This window comes from Cydia strobilella, chromosome 4 (genome assembly GCF_947568885.1).
Source record: "Cydia strobilella chromosome 4, ilCydStro3.1, whole genome shotgun sequence".
Classification (NCBI taxonomy): domain Eukaryota; kingdom Metazoa; phylum Arthropoda; class Insecta; order Lepidoptera; family Tortricidae; genus Cydia; species Cydia strobilella.
Genome location: NC_086044.1, coordinates 14240812 through 14261044, shown reverse-complemented (window position 1 = coordinate 14261044; position 20233 = coordinate 14240812). Strand labels below are relative to the sequence as shown.

The 20233-nt window shown below is 38.1% G+C and overlaps 2 protein-coding genes across 3 annotated transcripts; one reads left to right on the top strand and one right to left on the bottom strand.

Annotated features, from left to right (window-relative positions):
* The first annotated feature begins 8759 nt into the window (after positions 1–8759).
* On the top strand, positions 8760–12864 carry LOC134741105 (peroxisomal N(1)-acetyl-spermine/spermidine oxidase-like). The gene is made up of 2 exons (XM_063673877.1): positions 8760–9292; positions 11483–12864. The coding sequence occupies exons 1-2, from the start codon at positions 8991–8993 to the stop codon at positions 12783–12785; spliced, it is 1605 nt and encodes a 534-aa protein (XP_063529947.1). The 5' UTR covers positions 8760–8990; the 3' UTR covers positions 12786–12864.
* A 2585-nt stretch (positions 12865–15449) lies between these two features.
* Positions 15450–19794, bottom strand: LOC134740644 (BTB/POZ domain-containing protein 6-A). 2 transcript variants are annotated; one of them, XM_063673186.1, is made up of 2 exons: positions 19661–19794; positions 15450–18558 (listed from the first exon to the last, which is right to left on the bottom strand). In XM_063673186.1, exons 1-2 carry the CDS (start codon positions 19790–19792, stop codon positions 17221–17223), a joined length of 1470 nt encoding a protein of 489 aa, XP_063529256.1. In that variant the 5' UTR covers positions 19793–19794; the 3' UTR covers positions 15450–17220. The 2 variants fall into 2 exon arrangements, with proteins under 2 accessions (XP_063529256.1, XP_063529257.1); XM_063673187.1 differs by lacking the exon at positions 19661–19794 and adding an exon at positions 19412–19607 and having other exon boundaries at positions 15452–18558.
* Between the last annotated feature and the right edge of the window lie 439 nt (positions 19795–20233).

Below are 20233 nucleotides of genomic sequence, written 5' to 3'. Positions count from 1 at the left end.
ACACTACTCCGGATAAAAGGAATATTGTAAAGGAAAAAATGAAATGTGTCTTTCACAAATCACAAACTATGAAGTTACAAAACCCCTAGCTAAAAAAAATGTTCTCGATACCCACCAAAGACATAGGCCAGGAAATAAATGCCCAAAAAAGGTATAGAGGGAAATGCTTGGAACACAATTTTTGACTTCGTAGCTTTGTTTGGACTAGTTAGGAGGTGAACATATCAAAAGTCCGACCATAACCCTGGTGCTGGGGGGAGAGGGGGGTTTGAAGGTTCCATTTTTCGGTTTTTCGATTATATCTCGGAAATTATGCGTCTGAGCGACTTGGCCACTAATACAAAATGAAAAGAGATTTAATTTGTTACAAGTTTTATTCAGTCAAGTTTTTCGATATCTTGTATAGTTTTTGAGATATCCGCTCTTGAAAGTTTATTTAGGGCTCTCATTTTTATCTTGATTATCTACATCAGTGAAGCTGCTAGGCCAGGTTTGGGATCGTTTTCGTATAAATCGGGGGTGCTGAATTCATTTATGGTATCAACATTGACACCATTCCTAAGTAAAAACAAAATTTAAAAAAAGGTTTTTTTATAAAACTCCTCTTTACGCTTAAACCGCCAAACCGATTTCGCTGAAATTTGGTATAGAGATGGTTTGAGTCCCGGGACAGTACATAGGATAGTGTTTATAACCAAAATCATCTTTTAAGGGTGTGAAAAGTGGGGTGGAAATTTGTATGGGGAATTAATAACCGCTGAACCTATTTAAATAATATTTGGGGTGGTCTACATATTTAAATTTTTTTTATACCACGACGGTGGCAAACAAGCATACGGCCCGCCTAATGGTAAGCAGTCACCGTAGCCTATGGACGCATGTAACACCAGAGGTATTACATGCGCGTTGCCGACCCTTTAAAAACCTGTACACTCCTTTTTTGAAGAACCCCATACTGTAGCCCCTCGGGAAAACCTCTGCAGGGAGCTCATTCCACAGCTGAAGCGTACGCGGGATTTAGTTGATAATGATACCAAACATGACTTCAAACCTAAATTTAAACAGCATTAACCTCAGGAATTCAACTTCGGCGAAGAAGCTGAATTCCCCTCACACCAAATTTTACACCTTCAAAGTATGATTTTTGAGATAAAAACTATATTATATCCTGTCTCGGGACTTAACAAATTTCAACTAAATCGGTTCAGCGGTTTAAGCGTGAAGAGGAGTTAAAAAAAGTTATTTGTTTAAAGTTTATATGTTTTTACTTCGGAAAGGTGTCAATATTGATATCATAAATGAATTCAGCACCCCCGATTTATACGAAAACGTCACCAAACCCGGCCTAGCAGCTGTACTGATGTAGATAATCAAGATAAAAATGAGAAAACTCTCAAAAACTATACAAGATATCGAAAAACTTGACCGAATAAAACTTGTAACAAATTAAATCTCTTTTTCATTTTGAATAAGTGGCCAAGTCGCTCAGACGCATAGTTTCCGAGATATAATCGAAAAACCGAAAAATGGAACCTTTAAACCCCCCTCTCCCCCCAGCACCAGGGTTACGGCCTGGGACTTTTGATATGTTAATCTCCTAACTAGTCCAAACAAAGCTACGAAGTTAAAAATTGTGTTTCTAGCATTTCCCTCTATACCTTCTTATTGCTTGGCCTAATAGATATAACTCCGTAATAGATGGATACAGTCTAAAGGAAAAAACGTGCCTCGAAAATCACGAAAATTGGATGTCTGAATAATTTTTTTTTACCAAGTTTCAAGCTCCTACCTCAAAAGAAAACTTGTACCACATATAAACTTACATCCCCATTGGTTGAATTTATAAGAACGTTGAAATAACTTTTTTTGTTATCTTATACAATGCTTTTCTAAGAAGTTTCAAAGCATTTGTAATAGATTTAAACTTTCAACCCCTTTTTAACCCTTTTAAAACATGAATATTTAAAAACGCTTATATTACTTTTCTTGTATTCTAATAATATGCCTTTATACAAAGATTGAAGTGCCGCACTCAAAAAAAGGTTTGATCTCCATACAAACTTTCAACCCATTTTTTACCATCTTGGGGGATGAATTTTCTCAAATGCTGAAATTAGTTATCTTTCACGAAGTTTCAAGTACCTAGCTTAAAATAAAATTAGGACCCCTACAAACTTTCAACCCCTTTTTAACCACTTTAGGGGATGAACTTTTAAAAACGCTGAAATTACTTTTCTTGTATACTAATAATATGCCATTATACAAAGATTCCAGTCCCGTACTCCAAAAAAATATTTGATTTCCATACAAACCTTCAACCCCTTTTTCACCACCTTGGGGTATGAATTTTTAAAAACGCTGAAATTTGTTTTCTTTTTTTTTAATGAACTTCTTTTTTAAGAAGTTTCAAATTCCTAGCTTAAATAAAATTGGAACCCTATACAAACTTTCAACCCCTTTTTAACACTGTTAGGGGATGAATTTTAAAAAACGCTGAAATTTTTTTTTCTGTATTCTAATAATATGCCCATATACAGTTTCAAGTCCCGCACTAAAAAGAATGTTTGACCTTCATACAAATGTTTAACCCCGTTTCACCACCTTTAGGGATGAATTTTCAAAAACGCTGAAATCAGTTTTCTTCCCTTTTAATGAAATACTTTTTTTACGAAGTTTCAAATTCCTAGCTTAAAATAAAATTGGAACCCTATACAAACTTTCAACCTTTTTTTAACCCTGTTAGGGGATGAATTAAAAAAAAAACGCAGAAACTTCTTCTGTATTCTAATAATATGCCCATATACAAAGTTTCAAGTCCCGCACTGAAAATTTTTTTGATCTCTATACATACTTTCAACCCCTTTTTCAACACCTTAGGGGATGAATTTTCAAAAACGCTGAAACCATTTTTCTTGTATTTTAATAGTATTTCTTATCCTGAAGTTTTAAATTTCTAAACTAAAACTTGAACCCCATACAAACTTTCATCCCCTTTTTAACCCCTTTAGGGCTTGAATTTCTTAAAATCCCTTCTTATTTCTTGTACACAATATAAATGTAACCTATTGTGCAAATTTCAACTTTCTAGCTTTTGTGGTTTCGCCTCTGCGTTGATGAGTCAGTCACTAAGTAAGTCAGTCAGGACACGTGCATTTATATATACCTATAGATTAACAACTAGTATCAAAATAGAAATAGTTTGATGGCTAAAGGGGCCCACTGACTATCAGTCCGCCGGACGATATCGGCCTGTCAGTTGTTCGGAACTGTCAAATTTTTGTTCTAACTGACAGGCCTATATCGTCCGGCGGACTGATAGTCAGTGGGCCCCTTAAAGGTGTTATCTTATATTTCTATTCTAACACATGAGATAATTGAAAATTTGTACGGAACCTTCGGTGCGCGAGTTAAACGAACACGCACTTGTTTAATCGTGAAACTCGAATATATGTATTAAAATTATTTTAAACGGGTTTCTCACGTATTATTCACGTCATGATACTCGCAGTCTTATTGATTTTTCCTTGATTCGATAGAGCATGTTATTTGTATAAATATTTAACATTTGCTCGCTATTACAATACACGTTGAGTTGATTCTTTCACGTTAAGAAATAAAACTATGAAAACGGATTATATCGCGTATATTGAATTTATAATACATCCCGACGTTTCATTTATTCATGACTTTCATGAGTAATTATCGCGGTCGCGATAATAACCGAAGACAATATTTCTTTCACGTCAATTAAAATATTCGACTTATTCGTGTTATGAGACTTATGAGCAATAATAATGCAACTGATATTTATAGGTAAGTTGTAGAGGTAGGAGATATCCTTGACATTTTTTTTTATGAAATAGGAGGCAAACGAGCAGACGGATCACCGGTAAGCGATTACCGCCGCCCATGGACACCCACAACACCAGAGGGGTTGTAAGTGCGTTGCCGGCATTTAAGATGGGAGTACGCTCTTTTCTTGAAGGTTTGAAGGTCATATCGGTCCGGAAATACCGCAGGCGACAGTTCATTCCACAGTTTAGCTGTGCGAGGCAGGAAGTTTCTAGAGAAACGCACAGTTGAGGACTGCCAACCCTCTAAGTGGTGAGGATGGTAATGTTGTCGCGTAGGGCGATGGCTAAAGAAGCGGCAGGTATTAATCCGAACAATTCCTCGGAGCACTCCCCGTTATACACGCGATAAAAAATGCAGAGCGACACCACATCTCTACGCAGCGCCAAGGAGTCAAGCCGTTCCGAAATACGCTGGCAGTCGACAATTCGAGTCGCTCTTCGTTGGATGCCGTCCAGAGGGAGAAGCTGGTATTGGGGTGCCCCTGCCCATAGATGAGAACAGTATTCCATGTGTGGGCGAACCTGCGCTTTATACAGCTGTAGGCGGTGGGCCGGCGTGAAATACTGTCTCGATCTATTGAGCACACCGAGCTTTTTTGAGGCTAATTTGGCCTTACCCTCTAAATGGCCGCGGAACTGGACTTCACTCGAAATGTCGACGCCGAGGATTCCGATGCTGGCTGCAGCAGTCAGGGGAGTGCTCTCAAAACGAGGTGACACGACAAACTAACTTTTTTGCGGTAAACGCGCAAACCTGTGTCTTGGTAGGGTTAAAACGGACTAAGTTTAGTCGAAGTTGAGTCCATTCAGAGATTTCTTTAAGGGAAGTCTCAATTTCAGACACAAGTTTGTTCCGGCTCTCGATGACGTTTTCCCGAGAGATATTGGTGCGGCCGGTGTAAGAGGCATCACCCGTACTATCATCAGCATAACAATGAATTCCGCTGATTTGCAGCATGTCATTGATATGCAGAAGGAATAGCGTGGGTGATAGCACACAGCCTTGGGGGACACCAGCATTCACAGACATGGAGTCTGAGAAATCACCGTCAACTACGACCTTTATGCTTCTGTCTGCTAGAAAGCTACTGACCCATACACATAATCTCTCGGGAAGCCCATAAGACGGTAGCTTCGAAAGAAGTGCTTTGTGCCAGACGCGATCGAAGGCCTTCGCTATATCCAAACTAACAGCCAATGCTTCACCCCTTGTCTCGATCGCCTGTGCCCAACGATGTGTCAGGTAAGACTAGAAGATCACCAGCCGAGCGGCCTCTACGGAAACCGTATTGTCGGTCACTAAGCAACTGGCAGTTGATAATAGACTCCATTATCTTCGAGAAAAGGGAGGTTATAGCTATTGGCCTGTAGTTGGACGGATTTGAGCGGTCGCCTTTTTTAGGGATCGGGTGCACTTCCACGAGGTCGGGACTACGCCGGAAGAGTTAGAGAGACGAAAAAGACGCGTTAAGACCGGTGCCAACTCAGGAGCACACATCTTCAGCACAATCGCAGGAATTCCATCGGGCCCACTCGACTTATGAGTGTCGAGGGAAAGAAGTGCTTTGCGCACCGAGCTTTGGTTGAACCGGACATCCGGCATATAGCTCTCGCACCGCGGTATGGTCGGCGGCGCGTTTCCCCCGTCATCCAAAGTCGAGTTGGACGCAAAGAGTTTGCCCAGAAGATCGGCTTTGTCTTTTGCGTCGTGGGCCAGTGAATCATTCTCCGTGTGCAGAGGTGGAAAAGATGGCGTGCAGAAATTCCCCTGGATAGCTTTGGCAAGAGACCAGAACGCACAAGTTCCCGACGGGAGGCGCTCTAATTTCTCGCCAATTCTACTAATGTGGAATAACTCTTTTGAAGGACCTGGAGGCAAAGTTAAACTTCTTTTTTAATGCGCTAGTCTTTACATCCCGTACTGCCGCTGCGTCTACCCAGGCTTGGTAACATTCCTGCTTTCGGCGAGAGGCCTCTTTGCAGGAACGACCAAACCAAGGTTGGGATTTGCCACCAACAGGGACCACAGAGGATGGAATGAAAAGCAGCACCACGTCAGCAACAGAATCAGCAACGACGTTGGGATCATCCGGCGTGAAGCAAACCTGCCTTGCAAAAATGCAAAGAAGGACCGCATCCCGTCCCAATCTGCTGATCTATAGTGCCACACACGGCGGCCAAAAGCAACGAACGATAGAACGGATATTACGCCAGGGGGGTAACACTACGCAGTTTAGGTACATTTGGCCGGCGCGCCTCCCGGGCAGGCGTATGGCACTGGCATTGGGCTGCCGCTCGGCTCGCACGATAGTCGTGTCACGTGGCGCTCGCGCAAAATTGAAATTACACAATGGCTTCTAAACCTAAATCTCGATCTAATCCGTATAAAAGATATGGTTCTGTTTACGGATGTCTGAATAAACGGAAGAACAATACCTACCTAGTACCTACTTCCGTGAGAATCAGACATACTATCTCCGGATAAAAAAAAAATGTTTACAGAATCAACGTTTGACTTTGTAATTCCTATATATTTATCTTAATCAGTAGGTATAGGTACAAAAACTTGTCAAGTGACAACCCCGTGCCGACACTCACAGCTCGGTCATAATGGTAGAAGAGCCGGCAGTAAAGTTTCGAACCAACGTGATACCGCGATGAGATGCACAATGGTTTCCCATAAAAGTGATGCTAAGTCCGATAGTCTGCCACGGCGGAACTTGCCGAAAGTACAAAAAAGATAGCCACTTCCGGTGCGAAAAAGGGGGGGTCATTTAACCCATCTGATACTGCAATAATAGCTATGGCATCAGTTAGAAATTTACTGGTAGATACAGAAAAGCGAAATCTGCCAGTATGATTCCTGCCGGAAGTGCTTGGCATACGCTCTCAAAGGTGACCATTGGGACCCCTAAATTAACCCATCTGATACCAGCATGAAACCAATCCCAGTCGGTAGATATGAACCTTCTCTTCAGGAATATATAAGTCTGCCAGGGCGTTTTCTGCCGAAACACCTTGACATACGAGATTTTGTGGCGCAACATCCGTGGTACCCGTATTTCGGAATTGTACATATTACGGACATTTCAAATACTGCAGGCTTATTTATTTATTACTCTATGCTTATATTTGTATATTATTACGTTATTAATAACATATATTTCAAATTTATTAATATACACAATATAATTTGGGCATTAATTTAATACCTGCTTACGGCTTTGTACTTCTTTGTTTGCCTTATAAAGGTGCTAACAAATTAGCTACCTATATCTTTACAGTTGATAGTACTCGGCTCCTGAAGTATATGTAAGTATGAAACATTATAGGTTTTATGATGTTATTTTGAGAAAATTGGAAAACAAATTTGCTTTGTAAAAAAACTCTGTTAATGAGATAATTAAATGAGACCTTATTGAACAGATTCTAAAACCTCTTTTAAATATAAAACGTAACTGGCCACTTCACGTTGATAAATCAAATGACTCGTTGACAATGACATTAAGGACAAACAAGCAGTTAAATACATGATGATTATTTTTTAGATATAATTTATAGTTTATTTATTTTGTTCGGTAAATAAAATAAAAATTATGAGATATTTTCTTAATTTCTATTAAAAGTTAATTGTTCTAGTGTAAAGTACCATCTCGTAAAATTTCTGTAGCTAATTTGTTAGCACCTTATATATAAATAATAAAATAATTTCAAATTACAATACCCTTTATTTACCAAAATGAACAAAATTATTATTATTACATACTTATTGTAAACGGGTGTGAAAAGACAGGATTTTTTTTCAACGTCAAGGACGATTTTTACCAATAATCCAAATATGAACATTTTACATCATTTTTAGGGTTCCGTACCCAAAGGGTAAAAACGGGACCCTATTACTAAGACTCCGCTGTCCGTCTGTCCGTCCGTTCCGTCTGTCACCTTTGAGAGCGTACGCCAAGCACTTCCGGCAGGATTCATACTGGCAGATTTCGCTTTTCTGTATCTACCAGTAAATTTCTAACTGATGCCATAGCTATTATTGCAGTATCAGATGGGTTAAATGACCCCCCCTTTTTCGCACCGGAAGTGGCTATCTTTTTTGTACTTTCGGCAAGTTCCGCCGTGGCAGACTATCAAATTCGGACTTAGCATCACTTTTATGGGAAACCATTGTGCATCTCATCGCGGTATCACGTTGGTTCGAAACTTTACTGCCGGCTCACCAACCATAAAATAAAACTGCGGCGCGCAAAGAAGATTCACGGTTCGTGCGCGGTTATAAGTTTCAATTTCAGACTGACTTAAAATTTCATAGAAGTTTGACGTTTAAAATAACACTTGCACAGTAGGGGCTATCGAAATCGCTGCGTCTAAGGTCGTAGCAAAATTGTAAGATGAAAACCGTATCAAATTTTTAAAACAAAATCGGTCTCATTTGCGTTTCACAAAGATTGGAAATAAATAAATAATGTAGGCTATGTAGGTAGGTACTTACTTCTAGAAGCAAGTACATATTCTGGTTTATACAATACCTTTAGGTATATAAGATAAGATTTCTAATTGGTTTGGTACCTAAACCTAATCAGAATGGTTTTTTAATGTAAGCGACAATATTCGTCTGTTTACTATCGAATTATCGATTACTGAAATAGGTACTTACCGACGCCGTCTCCGAAACAATGTTTAGATAACTTCACGTCACGAGGCAGAAACGTAGGTAATGAATAGGTATTATTAATTGGCACTTTACCTGGACTGATAAAGTGCTGATGTTAGAAATCATTGTAACTTTGTTAAAACGTAGGTATAGGTAGAAAAAACTAGATTTTGTATGCTTGGTAAATAAGGAGTTGTCAAAGATGTAGGTACCTATGCTTGTATGAAGGTTGTGTAGTGTAGTTATCAAGTTTGGCTGGCCAGATTTTATCACTCACCTTAAAGTTCTTACTACACGTACCATAATATTCTTCTACAATTTTTCTCGCAAGCTTGACAGTTGCCTACAGAAATGGAACTGTCTTTGATGGCAGTCAAGTCAAAATTATAATGAAGTTTGAACAAAATTAGAAAGCGTGAAATAGTGTACCGATAATGTAAATATAATACTAAATTTTTCGTTCAAAGTACTTCACGATGAAGTCATCTCGCATGAAACCATTGTTTACAAGAGCCCGCGTAACATTGAAAAAGCTTCTCACAGGAGATGATAAAGATGACGCTAAAGAGTTGTCAACATTAATACAGCGAAGGCAGGCGAGCGATGCTGTCGCTGTAGTAGGACAGGAAAAATGCATGATGGACGCGTGCAGCATTGGACCCTGCTGCCAGGAACCGCGCGTGGTCATCGTCGGCGCCGGCATGGCGGGTCTCTCCGCGGCATACAGGCTCAACCAATGCGGAATTCGCAATTTTGTAGTTCTCGAGGCGAAAGAAAGGTATTGATATCCGAAAATCGTGTAGTGTAATTTAACATTGTTTATTTTTCACCACACCAGCTGGTGAAGGCTCTCTTGATTGAAGGCCCTTACAGTAACGAAGTGCTACAAGAAAAGTGGGTTAGGTAAGGTTAGAACTGCGATCCTCACAGAACCGAACTGCTATCAGATAAGTGGGTTAGGTTAGGTTAGAACTGCGATCGTCACAGAAACGAAATGCTACCAGATAAGTGGGTTAGGTTAGGTTAGAACTGCGACCCTTACAGAAACGAAATGCTACTATAAAAGTGGGTTAGGTTAGGTTAGAACTGCGACCCTTACAGTACGAAGTGCTACAAGAAAAGTGGGTTAGGTTAGGTTAGAACTGCGACCCTTACAGAAACGAAATGCTACTATAAAATTGGGTTGTTAGGTTAGAACTGCTTCCCTTACAGAAACGAAATGCTACTATAAAATTGGGTTATGTTAGGTTAGAACTGCTTCCCTTACAGAAACGAAATGCTACACAAAAGTGGGTTAGGTTAGAACTGCGACCCTTACAGAAACGAAGTGCTACTAGAAAAGTGGGTTAGGTTTGGTTAGAACTGCGACCCTTACAGAAACGAAATGCTACTAGAAAAAAGTGACGAAGTGGATTAATTAATTTAATGGAATAACAAGATGATAAATATTTGCACATTTTTAACCGACGTCAAGTAATTTGCTTTAATAGGATAGCAAAATTAAAAAAAATTGGTTATAATTTCGCATTAAAAAGGAGGTCTAATTTTGGTAATCATTTACCTATACAAATACAAATAATAATAGGATAACAAGATTTAAAAAATTGTTTATAATTTCACATTAAACTGGAGTTCTAAGTTTGATGATCGTTTACAATTTTTGGGTTAAAAATGATTATTTTGGTGTTTTTTGTTTTAAAAGGATAAAAATATGGTACAAATTTGGGAATCATTTCTCATTAAATAGGAGTTCTTATTTTGGTGATCATTCATTATTTTTGGTGGTAAAAACGAATTTTTTGGTGTTAAATTTAACTAAATCTGGTGATCTGTTAAATACATGCCGTTAGTATTTACCTCGCGTTAGTGGTTGGTGAACAATTTTATGTTTCACTCGGTGGCAAAATTTGTTTAACCCTCGTGCCTTGAAACCCTCGCAACGCTCAAGATTCAATCAATCAATCAAATGTTTTATTCGTGATAAACTTAAAACTAAAATTACATACAAAAGTCTAAAGCTATAGGAATTTATAAAAGATTCCACTTTTCGAACCACTCGCTACGCTCGTGGTTCAATTTTGGAATCTTTTGCTTGCTCGGGTATCAGTTAGTTAGTTAGTTATGCTGGGCATTTTCCGCAAATGGACATCCAAATGTGCCTATTTTGCGTGAAACGAGGTAGCGCTACTCTAACCACCCCAGCTCCTCCACGAAGCCTAGCAAAGTCTTCAGGTTGCTAGTTGCCTCTTTTAGTGTGCATGGATTACCTAGGTATTTGCTCCTATACACTTCTACCTGTTTACAGTCTAGGAGAATATGTTTTGTTGTTTCTTCTTCTTCCATGCACGCTCTGCACATGGGGCTATCAGTTTTTCCTATATTATATAGGTGTTTGTTTAGTGTGTTATGTCCTGTTATTAATCCTACTATTTTACGTAGTTGGCTTCTTGGTGTTTTCAGTAATATTTTGGTAAGCTTGTGGTTCAGTTCCGGTAGAATTTCTTTGGTTTGCCTGCATGTCTTCAATTCACTCCAGTACTTGTTGTGCAGTTGTCTGTGATGTTGTTCTAGCTGGTTGTGTATGTAGGATATTGGTAGAGGCATAATTGGCTCGGGTCCATATGCCGGTGTTTCTGAACCTTTCCTGGCCAGTTCATCCGCTGCATCGGGTATCAATACGAGCTGTTAAACAACAACTTTGCAATAGTTATTTATGCAACAAGTGCGGAAATCATCTTTACGCACGTGTATCATACAATGTTTTACTATGCATTGTGCGAGTAAATAAAAAAAACATATAATGGCAAATAAGTTTAATTATTAAAAAATTGAAAACAAAAAGCACTAGTGCGGAAAAGTGCTCTTTCCCGCATGATATGGCTCCGTAGGAAACGCAATTTTCGAGCACATGCATTGTAAAACAAATAACTATTTCTTTGCTGTAACGTTTTTATTATCATTGTTACAGACCCGGAGGAAGAATCCATTCCTGTTGGCTTGGAGACTCTGTCATAGAAATGGGCGCGGAGTGGATCTATGGCGCTTGTCTTCCCAATTCAGTGTATACTCTCGCATCACAAGACAGGCTTCTACAAATGCCATTACCTCGCTTAGATCCGTCACGTGGTCTGTTCTGCACTAGCGAGGGACGTGCAGTGGATTTACCCGTAACAATAACAGCTTACCATACTTTTCGCCAAATAGAACAGCAAGCAGCAAATCTTTTTAGACTAGGCGGAGACTGTTGTCATGGAACTTTAATTAACTTTATTGGTTTGCGCATACAACAAGAATTGCACAACTTTCCAGAAGACCAGAGGTACGATGCATCCCGAGTGATGTTTGGTTTGAGCAATATCTTACGAAATAGATGTGGTGATGATTTGTCCCTTGTTAGTGCTGATCAATACGGTAGTTACATTGAATTACCAGGAGGGAGCGTTCGAGTTCCGTTAGGATACGTAGGTGTGATGGCTCCGCTACTTCGAGGCTTACCAGATAATAGCATACGCTATAATAAAGCTGTAAGTGTGATCCGATGGGGTGAAGGCGCTACTGGTCCTGGCAGAACATTGGTCAAGTGCTGTGATGGCGAAGAAATATCAGCAGATTATGTAATAGTTACAATGTCCTTGGGTTGCCTTAAATGCCAGGCAGATAAATTGTTTGCGCCGCCTCTTCCCAGTTGTAAATTGGATGCAATTTGCAATTTAGGTTATGGGCTTTCGGATAAAGTGTTTCTCGAATATGCGGAGCCATTCTGGGTGTGTCACGAAGGTAATTTAAAACTAGCTTGGTCTGCCGAGGAGTTGCAATGCCGATGTGATTGGACTCGCGGTGTGTGTGCTGTAGACGAATTGCCTGGTAGTAAGCATGTTTTGTGCGCTTGGGTCTCGGGGCAAGAGGCCGCCGCGATGGAATCTATGGTAGACAACGACGTGGCAGAAGGAATAACATTATTACTGCGACGCTTCACTGGCAATCCATGTTTACCTTACCCCCAAATGATGCTACGATCAAGATGGGCTTCAGATCCTCACTTTTGCGGGGCTTACTCGTACATGAGCTGTTGTTCCACTGTGAGCCACCAATGCGAGCTGGGCACGCCTGTGCCTGGATCGTGTGATCCTGTGGCGCCAAAGCTGCTGTTTGCCGGCGAAGCAACAGTCCCTGGATTTTTCGCTACTGTACACGGTGCAAGATTAAGTGGAATCCGTGAGGCCGAACGTGTCGTACTTCTTACCAAAAAGTTCGAAGGACCGCCTCGATGACGCGTATGGATGGCTTGGTGACGGTCTATAAGTGGTGTGGTGTCAAATGTGTGTATAGTTTGATCGGCACAAAAATGCAATATGTACGAGCCGGGCTATACTATCGCCACGTCACATCGCATTTTGTTACTATTTAGTCTTGTCAGGAATGAAATTTGTGTTAATAAATATTAATAATATAAAACACAAATATGTCTTTATTTTAATAGATATGGGGCATGGGGCCCGTTAGTCTAACCCGTTCGTATAAAAATACCGCAAATCGATGTACAGGTTAGCCGTTTGGCACACACATACTAGAGGCCAAAATAATTTTTTTGACCCGCAGTTCCTAAAAAAATTTCGCTGCGGGGGGAGTGGTAAAACATTATTTTTTTTTGTATGGAAAAAAAAATTTTTTTCCAAAACCTATGGTATGTGGTATCATACGAAAGGGCTTTTTGAGGCGATTCTAAAAATTTTTTGTATGGAAAAAATTTTTTTTTTCCAAAACCTATCGAGTGTGGTATCATACGAAAGGGCTTTTTGAGGCGATTCTAAAAATATATCACATCATTATATTTCGGGCATTTTTAAAAAATTAAAACAAAAAGAATTTTCGAAACATACCAAGTTTGGGCTCCTCCAGACACGATATGGCTGATTTTTTTTGTACAATATACAACAAATGATACGTGATATCCTCATGTCTAACTCCAATATAGCAATTTGGAAAATAATATCATTACCAATTTTTTTTTAATTCTTCAATTTTACAAAGTGACACAGTTCTACTTCAATACCTATTTCACGAGACTTATGGAACTATACTGCAGATACGGTACATATTAATCATAAAATGATACGTAATATCCATATATCGAACGGGAAATAACTAACACTTGCACAATCTGGGCTATCAAAATCGCTGCCAATTTCCCGTTCGATATATGGATATTACGTATCATTTTATGATTAATATGTACCGTATCTGCAGTACAGTTCCATAAGTCTAGTGAAATAGGTATTGAAGTAGAACTGTGTCACTGTAAAATTGAAAAATTAAAAAAAAAATTGTTAATGATATTATTTTCAAAATTGCTTTCTTGGGGTTCGATATCAAGATATTACGTATCATTTGTGGTATATTGTACAAAAAAAAAATCAGTAAGGTATATCGTAGCTGGAGGATACAACCTTGATATTTTGTGTCAATAACTAAACAAATTATACCAACTGATGAAAAAGCGCAGTTAAAGGGTTAAAGAGGTATTTCCCGTTAGATATATGGATATTACGTATCATTTTATGATTAATATGTACCGTATCTGCAGTATAGTTCCATAAGTCTCGTGAAATAGGTATTGAAGTAGAACTGTCACTGTAAAATTGAAAAATTAAAAAAAAATTGCTAATGATATTATTTTTTAAAATTGCTTTCTTGGGGTTAGACATGAGGATATCACGTATCATTTGTGGTATATTGTACAAAATCAGCCATATCGTGTCTGGAGGAGCCCAAACTTGGTATGTTTCGAAAATTCTTTTTGTTTTAATTTTAAAAAAATGCCCGAAATGTAATGACATGATATATTTTTAGAATCGCCTCAAAAAGCCCTTTCGTATGATACCACACTCGATAGGTTTTGGAAAAAAAAAATTTTTTTCCATACAAAAAAAAAATGTTTTACCACCCCCCGCAGCGAATTTTTTTTAGGAACTGCAGGTCAAAAATTTTGTTTTGGCCTCTAGTATGTGTGTGCCAAAGGGCTAACCTGTACATCGATTTGCGGTATTCCTTTGAAATTGGGGTCGAGCGGCTTCCGCTACGTTTATCAAACGCTTGTAACTTGTAAAACAAACGGAAACCATTTTTGTTAAAAAGCGACTTCCAACTGTTCCAACTGAATCGGGTAGGTACCATCAGGAAGATCACATGTTTAAGTTGCACGATTTAAAGCACAATATACAAATAGTCGGTTTAAGCTAACATATTTTTAACGACTTGTATAGAACAAAGTGAGGGAGTTTCATTATAAACGGCATATTTACATATAAATTTGACGTTAATGATGATATTGCCGTACTTTGTCGTTGAAAATGCCATGCACAATTAGACCAAGTTGGCAGCGGTTTTGATAGCCCATCAGACTGTGCAAGAGTTATTTAAACTTCATAACTAACTAACTTATAAAAATAACTAACACTTGCACAATCTGGGCTATCAAAATCGCTGCCAACTTAGCTTGGTCTAACTCTAGCTTGGTTCGACTATACGCAGTGATTCTAAATAAAAGTGTGTAAAAAACAAAATGTGTCTTTTTACATATTTTTATTATGGCATCTATTACAATTGCACTAAATGTGGTTGCAGAAATACGTTACCATGGTATAGGTTAAATTTACCTTTATTTTGTTTGCACTAAGTTAGAAAATCAAATTAATTAAGACCATAAATATGTGATTTATGGTTGCTGGATTTAACAACATAGTACTTAAGACTACTAAGTAACACTCATTTAACTGCGCGGAATAAGTAGGTACGCGTGGCCTCTAAACGTACACCGTACCCAACGTAAGTAACACAACACTATCACGTAAACATACACAACGATGATGTCAGACTGGAATGCTAATGCTATATGCTACATTGACAATTTTTTTTCATTTCTTATGCTCTGAAAGAGGGTCATTGTTGTTCTAAAAGGTGTACAGAAAATGATACGTATACACTAGAGCATTTTACGTTCCAAGCCTTTTTTTTTATCCGATAAGCAATTGAAATTTGGGTTTATAAGGATTTGTTATACAATTTCCATAAATAGGTAACGAGACTTTAGCCTAAATTGTTAATTGAATTGACCTACCCTCAAAAAATACTATAATTTTTAAAAAAACACATGCATTTCACTTTTTTCCTCGTATTCGAAATGAGTAGTCATCTTCTATTCCTGACTCGGAAGTCTCGGAACGTTGTATAACTTGTCTCAGGGTCACGTAACTCACGTAACAATTATGCATTTCAGAGATTACACTGGCTTATACTGGTTCGTCTGAAGGTGGAAATTAAATTCGTAATTTTTGCACATACTTATATTCTTGTTACATCTCTTTATTTAATGTCATGCATGTCTATAGAAACATAAGCGTACTTGTGTAAAAATAATACATATATAGATATATTCCTTTTAATAGTTTCATATTATTGTATTAGCTGAATGCAGCTGAGTACAGTCAGCAAAGCTATTATGTATTGGCATCCCTGCATTTGTATTTGTACGCAGGAGTGCTTAAGCAAACAGTTTTGCTGACTGAACAAGTCGTATAACCGTAGTACAGTCAGCATCGATAGTAACGGATAAAACAACGTGCCAAAAGTATTTGCTACCTCCAAGTACCTATACGGGTTTCGTAGTACCTCAAAAGTAAACAAGTGCCAGTCGGACTAGCCCACCAAGGGTTCCGTACTTTTTAGTATTTGTTTAGCGGCAACAGAAATACATAATCTGTGAAAATTTCAACTGTCTAGCTATCACGGTTTATGAGATACAGCCTGGTGACAGACAGACGGACAGCGGAGTCTTAGTAATTGGGTCCCGTTTTTATCCTTTGGGTACGGAACTCTAAAAACAACCTGTTTAGGATAGTTGGTACTTAAAAATAAAGGTCAATGTGCCAGTAATCAGAGGTGCTAATAACAAGTAGTTTTATCTGAATATACATGTACCTATTTAAGTACTACGATTTGATTGTTATAAATGTACAATTTTGCATAACAGTACAGAATGTGCTGAGAGGTATGACTGGGACTATAGCATAGGATGGCGCAACTGTTCGGTAGGTAGTTTCAAGCCAAATCATTATTACTTACCTACTTAGATTAATAGGACAATAGTTTACGAGATAAGTACGACTTTATGAACTGAGGGCCTACCACCAATATCGAAAAATTGAAAAACGTTATTGCCTCTCTATCGGTCTTGCACATTCCAGCCTCCAGCGATAGAGAAGCAGATCAAAAAATTTCGAATTTCAGTTTTCGCGGTAGGGCCTCTGTTGATTGAGTTTTAAACGTCTGAAGACTGAAGAATAAAGTGTTCACCATTCCCGTAATAGAGGTATCAACATACAACACACATTATACACTAAAACCACCCCCAAGAATAGTTACACAGAGAAAAACACATCAAAATCGGCCTAGATTTTTTAGTTTATCACGAACATGCAAACAGGTGGTCAGATAACTATTGTAATTGTGTTGTATGTGTTATCTGAACACCTGTTTGCATGTTCGTGATAAACTAATAAATCCATGATTCAGATCCAAGTTATAAATAGAGATTACTGTAATTATTATCAATTAATTTATTTACACAACGAAATTAAGCTGTTGAAAAATTAATACTGAGATTTTCAATCACAATAAGTACAATGCTTTTGTGTTAATAAATATAAATTACAAACAATACTTTAACCCTCCAAGGAAACTTCCACTGACTCTGGCACTGGAAGGCATGTCATCAAACTCAAAACTAACTTTATGATCACTAAAAACTCGATCACGGTATGCGACAACATACGTAATCGGGTCGAATGTTTGCGACCACTGGAAAGTTATTTTATACCATTTATCTTTTTTAATAAAGTATGGCTCAGACAACTCGATTTGAACTGAAGAGTCATAGTCAACTGTGTTCATGAAGTTAGTTAATTTAGTAATACTTTTATCTGATTCGCATTCAATAGTAACAAAGAACTGTTCAGAATATGAATTGCCTATGTTATTCCGGAAGTTTAGTATTGGGGCCATTCTCGTAGGTATACATAGAGAGTTGATGAAAACTGACTTGTTAACTTTAACCCTGCAATTAATGATACAGTTATTTGAATCTATGACAATGGGAGCAGCTGACCGCAGCGGCCGGCGGTGGCAGAGGTCCCATTGCAGCTTTATCGGGCTGCGTGGTATTGAACATAGGCTGCTAACATTCAACAAATGTTCATCATCACTTTTATTCTTCTTAATAATGGAACCTATGTCTTTGGATTCTTCTGGTACTAGAATATTGTCCTTATTTTCAATAATTTCCTCAAATTCACTAACTGTAAGAGCAGAAAATCTAAGTAACTTTAAGAAGTCATTTTCAATAAAAATATCATGTCTAGTTTCCATATCCTCAGGTAAATTATTCTGTTTGCAGTAATGTAGTGTCCATTGAAAAACATGTATAATCAGTGACTTTTCTGATATATTCATTTGATGGCTTCCTAAAATAGTTTTCATACATGAACATGAGATCATGTTTTTATGCTCTTGCAATAGGTAATTGGCGTGTTCACAAAATAGCTTTAGGGCAAATGACACCAGCTGCTGGTCTTGCATATAATCAGGATAATTCAGGACTCTGATAACATTGTCAGTACTGATATTAGCTAGTATGTAGGCAATACATAGATCTGACAAGTGTTCCAATAAATATTTCCTGGAGGCATACAGCAGTTCAAACGCTTGTTCAATAGACGGTATTTCAACTTTATCCGTATAAACATAATTCAGGAGAAGTTGGAAAATATCTGGTTCAATATCAGTAATAGCTATTTCTTCATTAGTGGAAAGGGGACCATAGAACATTGCTTCAAACACAGGACTACTGATGCCTAAAATCAATTTATGTGCTTTGAAGTGCCTTCCCGCCACAGTGAATTTGCAGTCGCTCCATTCATATGAGAGAAGCAACTTCTCCACTCTATCATACAGGCTGCAATGTCTCAATGCATTACTTTGATACACCATCTGAAACAAAACAAATCTCATTGTGAGCCAGGAGCTGGTTAAAGTATTATCCACAACAGGCATAAAGCAACAATCTAAATGTATCAAGATGTAGTTTAGCAGAAAACTTAAAGCATAATTATTATTATTTATTATTATAGCCGTTTATTCCATAAGAAGTTTTATATGGTTTTTGTATTTGTAATTCAAATGTTATCTTCTATATGGATCCCTCTTTGGGTGTAGGCGTCCTCCAATTTTATTCAATCATCTCTCTGCTTCGCTTTCTCCATCCATTGTTTTCCAGCTGTATGGACTATGTCATCTGCCCACCGTTTTTTGGTCTTCCTATGGACCGTTTGCCTTCTGGTGCTTTCCATTTAGTGGTTATGTTGGTCCACCTTTTGTCAGTCATTCGGGCTACATGTCCTGCCCAGCCCCATTTAAGTTTTAAAGCATTTGTGAGGGCATCAGCAACCTTTGTTTTTTCTCTTATTGTTGATTAAAAAAAAAAAAGCATAATATGAAGTTATAAAGCATTGCTAAAAATGAATTAAGAAAAAAAAGGTACTTAATGAAACCAGTGAGGTTGGAAGACCAGATGCACCTGGTTGTCTAGAGATGAGAGCATTCCTCTACATTCAGATATCTACATTTAAAAATAGAAAAATACTTCCTTCACAGTGTTATATATAATTTTATATGAAATACTCAATAAACTTCATAATTTTGATTTTGTAGGTTTTTTTTTGTTATTATTAGTTTTGGAGATTGTGGTTCCAATGAAATTGCTAGCAAGTGTTAAGTAGGTAGTGCACAAAAACAAAAATATAATTATCTACATGATCAATAATAATAAACAGGTTATACGGACCCTTTATGTGCTGTTGATGAACTCGGCCTAGTTAACCTTGAACTTGATACACAATGACAGATTTCAATACTTCTACGATGATAAACCACTGACTGAGTAAACTACTCTTATTGTAATTTTACACGCGTTAATATAATATAACTGAACACAATATTTACTGAATAATAATATTTCAAATTAGGAAGACCTTAGAATTCCAATAATCGATATCACGACAAGCCTGTACTTAATAAAAAAAAACTAGCTCACAATAAACGAGTTCCACTCGCTTGTTTTGTTTGCTCCAACGCCAACTGCCGATACATATATTATTATACTCTTTGAACTGGCGTACCGACCGAGCCTTCTTTCGTGCCCTCCCTTCAGGGCAGCAGGCGGCATCAAATTAAATGCGATGCGATGACACTGACATTGACAGCACTGGAGTGAGGCCATACAAGAAAAAAATCCGGCCAAGCACGAGTCGGACTCGCGCACGAAGGGTTCCGTACCATTACGCAAAAACGGCAAAAAAATCACGTTTGTTGTATGGGAGCCCCACTTAAATATTTATTTAATTTTGTTTTTGGTATTTGTAATAGCGGCAACAGAAATATAGTTGGTCAAGCAAATCGTGTCAGTAGAAAATGGCGACAAATTTAAAAGATGTAGTCGCGAAGAGTTATCGGCCCATAGAAAATTTGAATTTCGCGCCTTTTTCTACTGACAAGATTTGCTTGACCAACAATACATCATCTGCGAAAATTTCAACTGTCTAGCTATCACGGTTCATGAGATACAGCCTGGTGACAGTCTGAGAGACAGACAGACAGACGGACAGAC

Bases quoted from the DNA above. Each gene is read 5' to 3' on its own strand.
- LOC134741105 (XM_063673877.1), top strand. From the start codon at position 8,991: ATGAAGTCATCTCGCATGAAACCATTGTTTACAAGAGCCCGCGTAACA. The intron at 9,293-11,482 runs GTATTGATATCC...TCATTGTTACAG, and splicing joins GTTCTCGAGGCGAAAGAAAG to ACCCGGAGGAAGAATCCATT.
- LOC134740644 (XM_063673186.1), bottom strand. From the start codon at position 19,792: ATGCCGCCTGCTGCCCTGAAGGGAGGGCACGAAAGAAGGCTCGGTCGG. The intron at 18,559-19,660 runs GTGAGCTAGTTT...GTTTTGTTTCAG, and splicing joins GCGAGTGGAACTCGTTTATT to ATGGTGTATCAAAGTAATGC.